The sequence below is a fragment of the Zophobas morio genome, unplaced genomic scaffold (assembly GCF_036711695.1).
Source record: "Zophobas morio isolate AGI-343-1 ecotype UQ-CSIRO unplaced genomic scaffold, CSIRO_AGI_Zmor_V1 ptg000007l, whole genome shotgun sequence".
Taxonomy (NCBI): domain Eukaryota; kingdom Metazoa; phylum Arthropoda; class Insecta; order Coleoptera; family Tenebrionidae; genus Zophobas; species Zophobas morio.
The window spans coordinates 11,635,419-11,648,834 of record NW_026972112.1 but is presented as its reverse complement, the minus strand read 5'-3'; the positions used below and the strand labels follow the sequence as shown (position 1 = coordinate 11,648,834).

General features: G+C 32.1%; 1 protein-coding gene across 4 annotated transcripts in view; it reads right to left on the bottom strand.

Moving 5' to 3' along the window:
• Positions 1–13,416, bottom strand: part of LOC135124613 (protein dead ringer-like) — a 104,600-nt gene that overhangs the window by 6,715 nt on the left and 84,469 nt on the right. For all 4 annotated transcript variants that reach the window (XM_064049806.1, XM_064049808.1, XM_064049807.1 and 1 more), the window contains one exon: positions 2,988–3,171. In XM_064049806.1, the coding sequence (XP_063905876.1) occupies positions 2,988–3,171 (184 nt within the window). The remainder of the gene's footprint in view (positions 1–2,987; positions 3,172–13,416) is intronic.

Below are 13,416 nucleotides of genomic sequence, written 5' to 3'. Positions count from 1 at the left end.
AACAAAACCTAGGTCGACTTATAAACTTGTCGCTGACGTTGCTGTTTGCTGTTGTGACGCAGCGAAGGTATGCGTCGTTTATATCATCCGTTGACATTGCCGTTGAAAATTGGCACGCCGTAGGGGTGATGTTCGAGATGACCCACGTTTAACTTTCACCGTTACGTTGCCGTTGACGTTGGGTTTTCAGCTAATCAAATTGCGGTAGTGCAATGCTAAGGAAAATCCCCTAAAGTAGGGATTACATTTTTCTGGTTGACAACATTAATTCCACGAAAATCAAATTTTAATAGAAATAATGTTGTCCATTAATATTAACCCAATTAATCACCTGTTCAGCGAAACCCTCATCTTTTAAACAGCTGCCATCATTTTCTACACTATAGCTTTTTGTCAGTACTTACGCGGTGTTAAAAAGAGTTCTCGACGTTTAGATCGACAAGATTTATTGCTATTCGTCTTAAAAACAGATTGGGTATTATAACTACAAGGACTTCCATTTTGCCTTTTTTTTTAATATTGCTACTCTTCTTTTCATAACAAGAAAGGTAAAACGTGTTTAAAATAGTAAATTTTTGTACGAAGTATCGATTTTGCAATTAGGCTCAGCCTCTCGGTCTGAAAACGAATGAAAAATTCATTACAAATGAACTTGGGATGGATATGGGTGGGGCTTAATTTTTGGCTTGTGTTTTACTTCATATACATAGTATTCTTTGAACAACACGATACTCAAAAACATGCTTTTTATTTCTTATAGAGAAATAAGGATTTTGCAGTTAAGCTCCGCCCCCTTGGCTCAAACGAATAAAAAACATCAACAGAATTGAGATAGGGTGGGTGGGCGGGGCTTATATTTTGCCTTTTTTTTGCTTAATATATGTGGCCATATTTTCACAACAAGAAACTTCAAATATGGTTAAAATAGTACATTTTTGCAAGGAAATATGGGGCGGAGCCTAATCGCAAAATCGATGTTTTTAAACATATTTTTAATTTCATGTTGTGAAAAGAATTCTATAGGTACATAATAAAACAAAAAGGGAAAATGTAAGTCCGCCAGACCCACCCTATCTCAATTGTGATGATCTTTTTGTTTGCCATATACGAAGGGGGCGGAGCTTAACTGCAAAATACTTATTTATTTAGAAGAAATTAAAAACATGTGTTTGAGGATCGTGTAGCTCAAAGAATACTATGTATATTAAGAAAAAAAGGCAAAATATAAACCCCGCCCACCCACCCCCTCTCAATTGTGATGATTTTTTTATTCTTAACAACTTAAAAAACGTTCAAAATGGTAAATTTTTGTACAGACGTATGGGTTTTGCAATTAGGCTCCTCCTCTAAGTATGCCAACGAATGAAAACTGCATTACTATTTAAATCAGGGTAGGTATGGGTGGGGTTAATCTTTGGCTTTAATTTTTTTCTTAATATACATAGTATTCTTTGAATAACACGATTCTCAAAAACATTACTTACATGGGAATTTCTTGTAGAGAAATAATAAGAATTTTACACTTAAATTCCACTCCTTTGGCTCTCAACGATTAAAAAAGAATCATCACAATTGAGATTACACTACATTTTGCCCTTTTTTCTTAGTATGTGTAGACTTATTTCGACAATAAGAAACTTAAAACATGTCTAAAATGGTGATTTTTTTGTAGCAATCAACTTAAATCCTTCACTTTTCTTCTACAAGCCCTTTAAATACGGCAAAAGTTGAACATCAAAGTTACTATCAACGGTAACTTGGCAACGGAGTTTAGAAATGACAATTTTCAGCCCTAAAAGCAACGTTAGCGGGAACAGCAACTACAACGGGAACTTCAACGTCAACAGCAAGTTTATAAATCCCACTTAAGGGAAGTTATAAAAGTTACATATATTTAAAATTTCACAACCATAAGTCTGTCTGTTAATGTAGATATTACTTCTGAAAATGTACCAAAAATTCCATCCAGAAAACGTGGCGACTGGTCTTCCTACATTAGACATGTTAACATATTATGTTCCATTATTATAGAACATTTAACATTGTACAAGGTAATATGGGATTTAACCTGAAATGTTACTGCCAATGAGTCATGTTTAACTATCATTACAAAACACAAATAGAAAAGATAAAAGAAAAAACTATTTGGCCGTAAGGAGAAACTAGGGATTATGCAGAAGATCAAATAAAACTTAGTTTTTTTGCAGCTGTTGTAAATTAAACTTTTAACTATGTAATAGGAGACTACTTATTCTATTTTACCAGGTATCCTTTTATAAAATAAACATGACAATACTATACTGTAGTGTACTGTTTAACAATTTAAAAAAGAAATAATAACGTTATTTTATCACAGGTAACTATGTACTTACTTTGTAATATGCATTTATTTCCATTACGAATGTATCAGCACTTTTATAGTTTCCAAGTGGTTTATACAATAAATAGAGTTGTACATTGTTGTTGTGTAATTTTAAATTTATATTTTGTTTCCAAAAATCTAGATGTATAAGGAAAAAATAAGGGAGATTAATAATTTTTATTTTGTCAAATTTCTATAGAATTTTGAAATGTTCAAATTCTTGGTGGGGATGACTAGAAAAATTTTGGTTAGCGTTTTACAATTTACATGATAGTCCTAAAATACACGTCATTTTTAACAAGGATTAGTACAGTAGTTGGAGATTATATTGAATAAACTGACTTTTTCATTCATATAGAGTTACGAAACGTCAAAAAAACATGAAATTAGTTATTCGCCAAGTGAACACTGTTATAATACTTCGCCAACTTACACTCGGGCAGTAAAACATTATTTTATATAAAAATTAAAAATTGTGCAGTGTTAAGGGTGTTGTGCTTATAAAAAAACTCCTACTTTACGTAATAACGTAATGATAAGATTTTACCGAAAAAAAGAAAATCTAAAGTCAAATGTTTCTGTAATTCTACGTCATATGGGTACTTCTGGATGCATCTATACTTACTGAGTTCTTAATGTAAATGCCGCTGAAGTTATCGAAGAAGGTAAATGTAATCCCTTGATTATTTCCTGCCATAACTTCTTATTGATAACATCCACGAGTCCGCCACGTGCTATAACCAAATTGTACAGTTCGTAGAGGTCTAATACGGATTTTGCCATTATAGGCAATCTGTTAATGGGAGTGCCTGAAACAAACGAAATAACAAAAATAGAATCGCTATTTATCGCAGATAAATAAAATATAATTTGGGAGATGACAGCGTTTGCAAATTTAGATCTAAATAAACCGAATTATAAGTTAAAAATTGTCACCGCAATTAATAACATGTGTTTAAAAAGTAATAAACCTTCGCGTGGTCAGACTTTCGTCCAATAGTCCACTTTGTTATTATTTATGTTCTGCTTTGGGGTGCAGATGAAATATGTTATTAAACGTGAACTATGTTACAAGTTTTCAGGACTCTGTGTAAGCTTGAAAGTTAATATGAGTCTAAGATTAACTTGGATAATGATTGATTTGCTTTGTGAATATATAGAATCGTTAATGACGACCGGAGATCTTTTAATAGCCGATCATCATATGACAGTCTAGTTTTGTTTTCTGGCTCGCATCTAAAGAATGCCGTGATGATTTATTTAATTTTAGCGTTTGTCCGTAGATTATGATTTCAAATTCTATTTCGGACCCGGTAATTATACTTGATGCGTTCTCAAGACAAATGTTTTCAATCTTAGATACGTCAATCTTCATTAAGTTTACACAACCTCGAAAAATCACTAATTTAAATTAACGTAAAATTCATGATAGGTGAGTTTACTGACTCACAGAGTGCTTCTTTTTCCGCTGTAGTTAACTTCATTTAATTCACCTGCTTCTGCTGTCAATTACGTATTAGTCATCGGTGCTGTTGTATATTTCGCGATGTTTATGTATATTCTCACGAAACAATACAACCCATAACGACATAACCTAACAAGTAAAATAAATCATGGAATTTTGCCAATATGTTAATAAAAGTAAGTCCACCATTTGACATAATGTTACTACACGACCGTTTTACCATTACACGATGAAATTGTAATTAATTGACCAGAATTCAACACGTTTTTTGGTGACGAAGCAACTCAGAATTAGTGAAAGACTTTGTCAGGTTTACGCCCACAAAGAAATGAAAAATAATATAAAAAATAACTCATGTTGAATTAAAAATAGAAATGAAACTATTAAAAATTGTGTTATCACCTGTTCACGATTTATAAAACAATATAAAGAATATTTTTGATGCAAGCGGATATTACTAATTTTTATTTGTCGGTGACCTGACGTGGCATAATTTAATCATAATGATAAAAAGCTCGTACATAAAACATTATTTAATACATTAGCTCGTTCGGTAAGATATTGTTGACTGCAACGCTGCTAATTTTAGAGTGAAAAGCATCAAAGTAATGATTCCAGGTGTTTTGCAACGTCGGTTTGTTAATATTTCGTTTTGTAAGATCAGTGTAGCTTTCAGTTCATTAAAGATATGCAAATGTATGGATACAATATCTGAGTTTACTATTTTTTAGAGAACTGGAGACGCACATCGAACACGATAACGTCAATAAAGGCATCAAACTACTTTGCGAAAATTTAATTTTTAATAGACGTAGACCCGGTTTACAGAAAGCGAATTCCGAGGTCCGTTGCTAGGCAACGTGCATGTTTTAACCAATCATGGGCTCATATTCTACATTTTAATCCTCTATTAAATTAATCGAGATCGAACTTTTGTAGAATTTAGTTGTTATTTTATATTAACCAATACTAGCAATAATACCATCTTAATTCTTCGCGTTTTTGTAAATTTAAACCTTTTCGTTAACGAACATATGTTTTATGAGCTTGAGAAAAGCGTTGAAATAAAAAATCGGTTACAAATTTATGTTACATTAATCGCCAGTTTCGAGATGTAAACTCGAAAAGTTTATTTTTACTTCATCAAGACTACACGAATCGGTAACGAAACCGCAAGGAACAAATGACAAAAATTACAGACGCACTTGTGCTCGCTATATGAGTTTTGATCGTAAACAAAAACTGTTTATTTTCAGATACTAAAATCCGAAACTCTGTAATGTAACAGCTTATAACGACTTTCCGTCGACAAATCAGTAAACTATGCGATTTTCTATAATCTTCTATAAGGCACTTATTTTGAAAACTATAGATAACGCAGTATTCACTGTTGGAAACCGTGTACCCAACTATTGATAGCTATATACCGATCCATTTTTTATCTAAACACGTGAAATGAGTGTAAGCCCAATGTTGAATCTAGCCTTCTTCATTAAAAAATGTCAACTTGTTTGAATTATAGTTGAACTGAACATAGGAAATAAGCCTATACTTACTTTCAAAAGTTCAGAGTTAAAAAAAGTCCCTGTATATATATATATACATATATTTTTTAATTTGGTATCCCTAACGGCTGCACCAAATAATTTGAGGGACATTCAAACAAGCAAATTCTTAAACTGAGTTATTCACGAGAAGCTTCGCGCCTAAAAAATTCAAAACGCAACCAGAAAGACAACTTGAAAATGATATTTGATGCTTCATATTATTTTTATTTACAGAGTATAAGTTATTGCATTTATTGGGGACCATTCGGCGAATGACTACTTACATGTTTTCTCGACGTTTCATGACTCCTACAATATGAAACAATAGGTGTCCCATTTTCGTCTGTCTGTGTTTATTTTTATTAATCTCGCAAACTACCGGACTGATGATTGTCAAATTTTATATGTATATTAGGAATTTCATGTAGATGGTAAACCGCTAACCGAAATTTATCTGATCATCCCCACTAAAAATGCGAAGACGTCACTTCAAAATCTTACATGGTAAATGTTATTTAAATTTTATAGAAAGACATAGGTACATACACGTGTAGTGTATGAATTCATCTTGATTTTTGGATTATTTACGCGTTAAAAAAAATCTGGAGTTGAGTTGCGCGCAATCTACCTGAGAGACAAGGGTTAGTTACGAGCTGCCATCAGAAAGATTTCTTGTAATTTTAACGGTTAATACCACCACCATCAGTTATTGCTTGTAGTAACAGTTGTGTTAGTGTTTTTATAAATGATTCTAAGGGCGTAGTTAGCAATGGATTTCAAAAATCCTGCTTCGTTGAAATTATGCCTCATTTTGACAGTTTTCACTTGTCATTAATGTCATTTGTAACCAGTTATTTAGTGTCATCGTTTTTATTGTTTTAACGTGTGTGTAAATTAAGTAATTCTCGTTGATCCAAGCTCAAAACAACAAAATAGTCGTTTTCGAAACTCTTGGTGCTTGGCTAGGAAAATTTTTCTTTTTGTGCTAGGAAGCGAAGACCATGAAAGTGGTTTATTCTGTTGAACAAGACACTTTCATTGTTATATCTTATTCTCACAATGGGACATTCGTAAACGGAGAGTGTGTGTATTCTGTAACCGCTTGTAAGCAAGAAACCCTGGCCAAATACCGTGATTTCATAGTTCAAGAAACATCGTTAGAGGCCCACGCTAGAGATGTAATCAAAAGATTTGTTCGAACTCGCAGTGTAGACAAAGGGAAATCTCCTGGAAGACTTTCAGTATTTGAGGAAGTTGTTGATGATTTTAGATTGCTTGACCAGCACAATGCGCAAACATCTTTGACAAGATTTCCTCAGCAGTTAGGAGTGCCTATAGCAACATGAAATTGATCAATGGGTATTGACGAAAGGATATTACGAAACATTTTTGAAATTAAAAAGAGAGTGAACATGTGTCTTCAACACAATAGTGAACATTTTCAACATTTACTGTGATGTTTAACCGCAATAAATTTGTTTAATGAATTAGTTTTATTTTTTAATAACATATGAAGCATTTTGACAACCAGTTGTACAGAATTCTACAGATGGGTGTTAGTCTTTGGGCATTTAGTAAAGTTCAAAAGTGAGAGGCGGCACGTTTCCACAACCTACTTCGACCCTATAATCATTTATAGAAACTCTGTATGTGTATTTTTTTACATGTTCATACGAAACACGTTTTACAAATGAAAATCTGCTGATCTAAAATTGTTAGACATGTTAACGAAATCACGAATATACAGGGTGTTATTGAAAGGTACATACAACAAAATTGACACTTCTTCGCGAAGTCTAAGAAGTCTGTGTTATCAAAATTATAATGGGAAAATTAACCCTTACCCAACCTTTTTAGACGCTACTGCAAGATAAATAGGTAAAACTAATTATTTTAGTAAATCCTAGCACCTGTAACAATAAAACTTTTGTCAAGACTAAATGTTGCTATAGAAACGAGAGATGATCTTTTTATCAGACGCGTACAATGAATTTTGACATAAATTTTAATATTTTTTATCTCTAAAAGGAGAACACTTTTACCTGAACTTTTTTTAACTTTTAGCACCCATACTTCGAGACCAGTTGCCGATTTTATTTTGTACGTACCTTTCAATAACACGCTGTATACTAATATGTCTATATAGGGTTACTCAGTAGAAGGTCCACGCCTTAAAAATTCAAGGCACAACCAGAAATTCAATTTAAAAACTCATATTTAAATTAAAATTGAAGCAGGGTGCATTCCAAGGACGAAGACGACGTTTATTTGCCAATTATCAAAAAATAGTGATAGCAAATATCAAAGACTACTATGTACTTTTATTACCAGTTGCTATTAAAATTTTTTAGACGAGGAGCTTCTCTTCAATAACCTTGTATTACTATAAACTTCTATCAAAAATGTTAAATATTAGAACATATTTGGAATTTTTTGGTCCCAGGCTGCTTCCTGAGGAACACATGGAACTGTTATGTAAGAGGCTAGAAAGACCTTTTTTTCTTATCAGCTAGATTCCTGAAATCTAGCAAGCGTTTTAAAATTATCGTAAGCCTGGTAAATCGGTAATCAAAATTACAAAATTTATCCGTTTATCCCATCCCAAGAATTGTTGACGTCATCTCAAAATTTTGACGAATAAATCCTATCTAAAATGCGCAAAATTTTACCAGTGCATTCATATTTTTTAGAATTTCTTGTGCAGAGTCACTCCAAAAAATTAATGCTTTTCTTACCCAAAAATTGTTTGGAAGTAATAAATAATGGGTTTTATTTAGATATTTTATAGACGGACAGGATACGACGAGGAAATTTCTAATTAATAAATCAATGCAAATAAATTCCATTGTTTTTTAATAATTCATTAAATTGCAGAAAAAAAATTCGGCAAAACTCGGTCGCGATAGATTTTTGAAGCTCTGAAATTTTTTTGACTCGATTAAGCCTCATGAATAACTGTTGCATGTAATTATCAACAAATAGTCCACATTCAATATTGATCTCGATTTTTAAAAAAAGAAAAATATAGTTATCTGTCTTCTTGCAAGAACGATGATGTAAGGCCAAATACTACCATGTTAAAATTGACATTTCGGTAGAATTAAAATTATCAAAATCGAAGAGCTAACGATGTTGTGCTTAAAAGGCATTTGATAATAAATTTGACTGCTTTGTTGTATTGTTGGTTGCGTTTTGAATTTTTTAGGCGAAAAGTTTTTCGCGAATCATCCTATAAATACAAAATATATAGTACAAAACTAACTTATTTCAATGTATGGCATAAAACTCAATCGACTGTACAAGAAAATGATGGAAAGAAACTGTGTTGGTGGTCAAGCAATACTGCAGTTTTTCACGGGTTTTCATCTTCAAATGTATTATAGTTTCGGTTTACCTTACGTCAATTTTCATCCATAAATGTCACCACGTGTAAGTTATAGTTTCATGTGGCAGTGCGTCTCGCAGCACTTCGCCGTGTTAACTTTTACGACCCCCGGCCGTCGGAATGCACATGAAAGAACAGTTTGTGTTTTATGTATCATTTGTTGCAGTGTGCCGCCGCTCTTGTGCTTCTTTCGATATAATTTGATCAAAGGCGACTAACATTGTAACGACTATACTTATAGACTTTGATGGTGTTTTATTTCCACACCCCAAATCAGATCAGTCTTGGTGAGCCTAAATCTACATAGAATAAAAATCATCATTTCGTAACATACCTACATATTTTCTACAAAATCTAAACACCCCAACATTACAGGCGGCGTCACCATAAAAGAAGCGATTTGGCTAGGCACAAACATGTTTGCATAGAATTATTATACCTAGGCAATGCGTGGAGTGGAGAAGAATAAATGTGACAAAATAAACGGATGAGTGACAAACCATGACTGATTACGCTCACGTGATCAGATTGACTTAGTGACAATAATAAAAATATCCTTAGCGGCAGACAGTATCATTATAAAAATAGTTTATAACCGCTCTAATTTCATTTGGGGTCGAGAACACGTGGTGCCCAAATTTCTTTGTTGCTTTTTACTTGATTTGACATGCACGTCTTGGATATTTATAAATCAAAATTGTTTGCCAAGCTTGATACCTCAATTAACGAAAGAAAACAACGAATGAAGAAAATGACGTGTTTTACGGTAAACAGAAATTAATTTCAAGAAAATACTTGCGTTGATGGAAGTGCTGGCATTAAAATCAGATTTTGACTTATCTTTTTAATTTCACGGTGGGTAAACGGTAACACTAAAATCCCCGGATATATTTTATAACATATTGCGCTATTATATCACGGACTCTACATCTTTTCAATACCTATATTCGAATCTCTATAATCCTAAAAGTTTTAAATATGTGCATAAATAAAGAACGAAATCGCTCTGAAATTAACGGTTCACAATTACGTTGATTTTATAGAAATTGTCTGGAATTTCTAGTAGATCACGAAATGATTTTAATATTATAGTTTGCACATTTCTACCGTATTATTATAGTAATATGCATTTCATAGTAATTTCAGTAATTTCTCCTTATTATAAAACGAAGAGTATAGAGCACTGCATCAAGAAGATATTCTCATGTACATAATGCGTTGAATGCATTTGAAAAGGATACACCAACCAACTGTCAATCTTAACGTCATTTGTTAAACGTTTTCCGAAAATTGAAAGAGCTAATTTTTATGTTCGTAATGACAACCGGTATATAAAGTTGGTTGCATACTTCACAGCAAATGTTAGTAAAAATTGTATTATGCTCATTATGTCCTCAAGCAAAAAAATTTAAAATGGTGTTATAAGTGACAAAATTAAACATTCGTTTTGGAACAGCATCTCATAAAACGATACTCAAGTTAAAACAATTTTTCAGTGTCGATGCACAGGTTAATTAATATCAGAATAAGAAGTCGATGGGATTTATAAGACACAAATATTCTCTAAATAATTTATACAAAATTTTCAGAATTTCCACCAAGTTGGAAGGATTTTTTCTCTCAGGTAAAATGATCCGCTCTAATGATTTAATAGTAAAGTTCAAATAAATTGTAATGGAGGATATCTACACTGTTAAATTAAATAACTCACAACTAAAATAAAACGATTCATGTATTAATTAACACATTATAGTTTGTGAAAAACATTCAACAAAGACTTCAAAATCAACTACTCTAATGTTTTTTCTGAAAAAGATATAAATTACCACCTTTCTATTTTATTGTGAATCAAAATAAAAACATCTATGTTAATACATATTTACAAAATCTATCAAAAAATATACTTTTTTCACAATTTTTTTCCAAAAAATACAGATTTTGATAAAAGTCTCAATATTTCTTAATTTCACTATCTGTTTGTTGTTTGAACACACGCTGTCCAGCACGCCCTCTATAATACCCATTTATTATTCTTTGAACGACTAAACCGACTAACAAGATTAAATAATAAGTAATATTTATTTTTGAAAAACCGCACCACACCTGTCGAAAATATAAAGTAAACAACCGCACAGTTGATGCGATACATTTATTTCTTAAATAAAAGTTGTGTCATACAGTAAAACATTATGATAAATAATTTTGTTTGAGAAAAAGCAAAATTTAATTAGCTGCTTACTACAAAGTTGGTTCAGCTCCAATTCTTTCTTTTATTTATTTAGTCCACTATACTTGCATTGAAATTGCTGACATCAGACAGTAAAACACCTGACAGTTATGTTATTTCTCCTAATCTTAATTTTAGCGTCAGTACATGAGTTTCTGTGCTTTACATATCACAAACGCTTAATTGATACTGTATTGCGAAAATATGTACATACAAAAACCTGATAAAACATTTTAGCATATTTCCATATAATTCTGTACTAAAATGCGTTTTTTATATTTCCAGGTATGTACGGTTTCATACTATACTATACAGGTAGTTAAATATCCTTTATCACTAGTAGTACCCGAACTTAATTTGAGGGTCAAAGTTTTGTTTAAATGTTTTATTGTTGTTTTTTTCCGGGATGGTTTCAGCAACCGAACATTTCGGAAGGATAATAATATATTTTCATTGAAATTATTTTTATCCATTTTAATTTGAACATGATTAAAGGGCGATTTAAAAAGTTCTATTCTTTGACTGGTCAGATTTTTTGGCATACAGGCCCTTAGATAAATGAATAAAGTAGTGAATGAACGTCATAGTAGAGGAAAGGAATTAAAATGTAAAAAATTGTTTCCGTATCCCCACACCAAAAAATGTGCATTTTTGAATTTTGTCAAATTTTATTTTTTGAAAAGCATTTGCTCACAGTCCCTCAGCTAAAAACAGGCGGAAGTCCAAAAATGGGCTATCATATCCACTTTCGATAAACGTCAAATTTATAATATGACCCAAAAATTTTTTTTTTATAAAACAAAAAAAATCATAAGCTAACCAGTTGAAAGCGTAAATAATAATTAATGAAGTTGCAATGTGTGAGTCCTTTCGAACTTAAAAGCGAAATAGTGGTTTTATTATTATTAGATAAATTAAGAGTGTCATGGGTTCGCCACCCACCGCAATTAAAATTTCAGCTGTTTTAATTTATTCAGTTTTACGATCTGCGATCAAAAGACCCGCCATTTTTACAATTTCATTCATTTTCCGAGAAACGTTTGGTTACGGTGGGTCGCACATTGTATTTTATACGACCGTTCTTAGAAGTTAAATTTATTCTCCGGCTTGTTCTAATGTAGACCGCTTGTCTGCAGATCTATTTACAAACATATGTTGCAACAAGTTCGAGAAAGTAGCGTCGCGACCTGGACGCGTAAACCGCCAATCTCGAGACATACAAAATGGAACAATTGGATCCTTACAGTCACTATACAAATGTTTAAAAATAGTTTACCCTTCAAGAATTCAAATCGTTCATTTCGTTAAACCGTTGTGCCGCTGTTACACATAAATCAGAAATTCGATTTAATAGGGTATAAAACTAAATTTGTTTGTAAAAATCCACGATTTCGTTTATAATCGGGACGATACTAAAATTTTTAAGAGCTAATGGCTCGCCGAATTACTGCCACATGTTTTCAACTCTCTTCACGTGCTGCTTACACCTTTTTTTTAAGTCTGATATGAATGTAACAAAACGATTACTTGCGTAAATATTTTTGGGATGAAATTTGTCAAAACAAACTACACAAAATAAACTCGGTAAGCCTTTGATTTGGCCACAGTACAACTGAATTCTTAACTACTTTCCAGCTTAATGAGTATTAAAATTTTGATTTATAAGACACTTTAACTTTATATTGCAGATATTTTTGGATTAATGGCATAAATTAAAAGAAAAAGGAGGGCTATGCTTTTTACGTAAACAGATTTTTGACGTGTAATAGAGAAACTAAGTATTTATGTCTTCTTAAAATACCAAATGTGATATTATGTACCTAGGTTTAAACTTGATGACGCTATTATAGTCTTATTAGTCAGTAACCTTCTGTTCTATACTTCCTTAAATCCTCAATATTTCTCTAACGTTTTCACATTAAAATAAAATCTAACTTCTAATACATTTTTTTTATCGTTCCCTAGCGTAAGCTAAGTACTATAGAGCCCATTCGACGACTGGAGTTTCATATTTTACCTCGACGTTTCATAACCCCTAACTAAAGTACGAAAAAGTAGGTATCACGTTTCCGTCTGTCTCTCGTCTATCTCTCTATAGTCTGTGTGAATTTTTATTAGACGAGTAATCTCCGAAACTACTGGACCGATTGTTGTCAAATTTTGTATGTAAGTCAGGAATATCGCGTAAATGGTAAAGCGGTAACCAAAATTTGTCTAATCATTCCCACCACCAATGAGATGACATCATCTCCAAAATTTAAAATAGTAAACGTTATTTAAATTTTATATTAGAACATACTCTTGCATGAATCAATGAGTTTTTACCCTAGACATCCAGTTTTGAAAAAAAAAAAAAATTAAAATTGTAAAACAACATTTTTGCGATTTAATTTTGAAATTGCAAAAGCGAATATTTTGAAATCTTCCAAA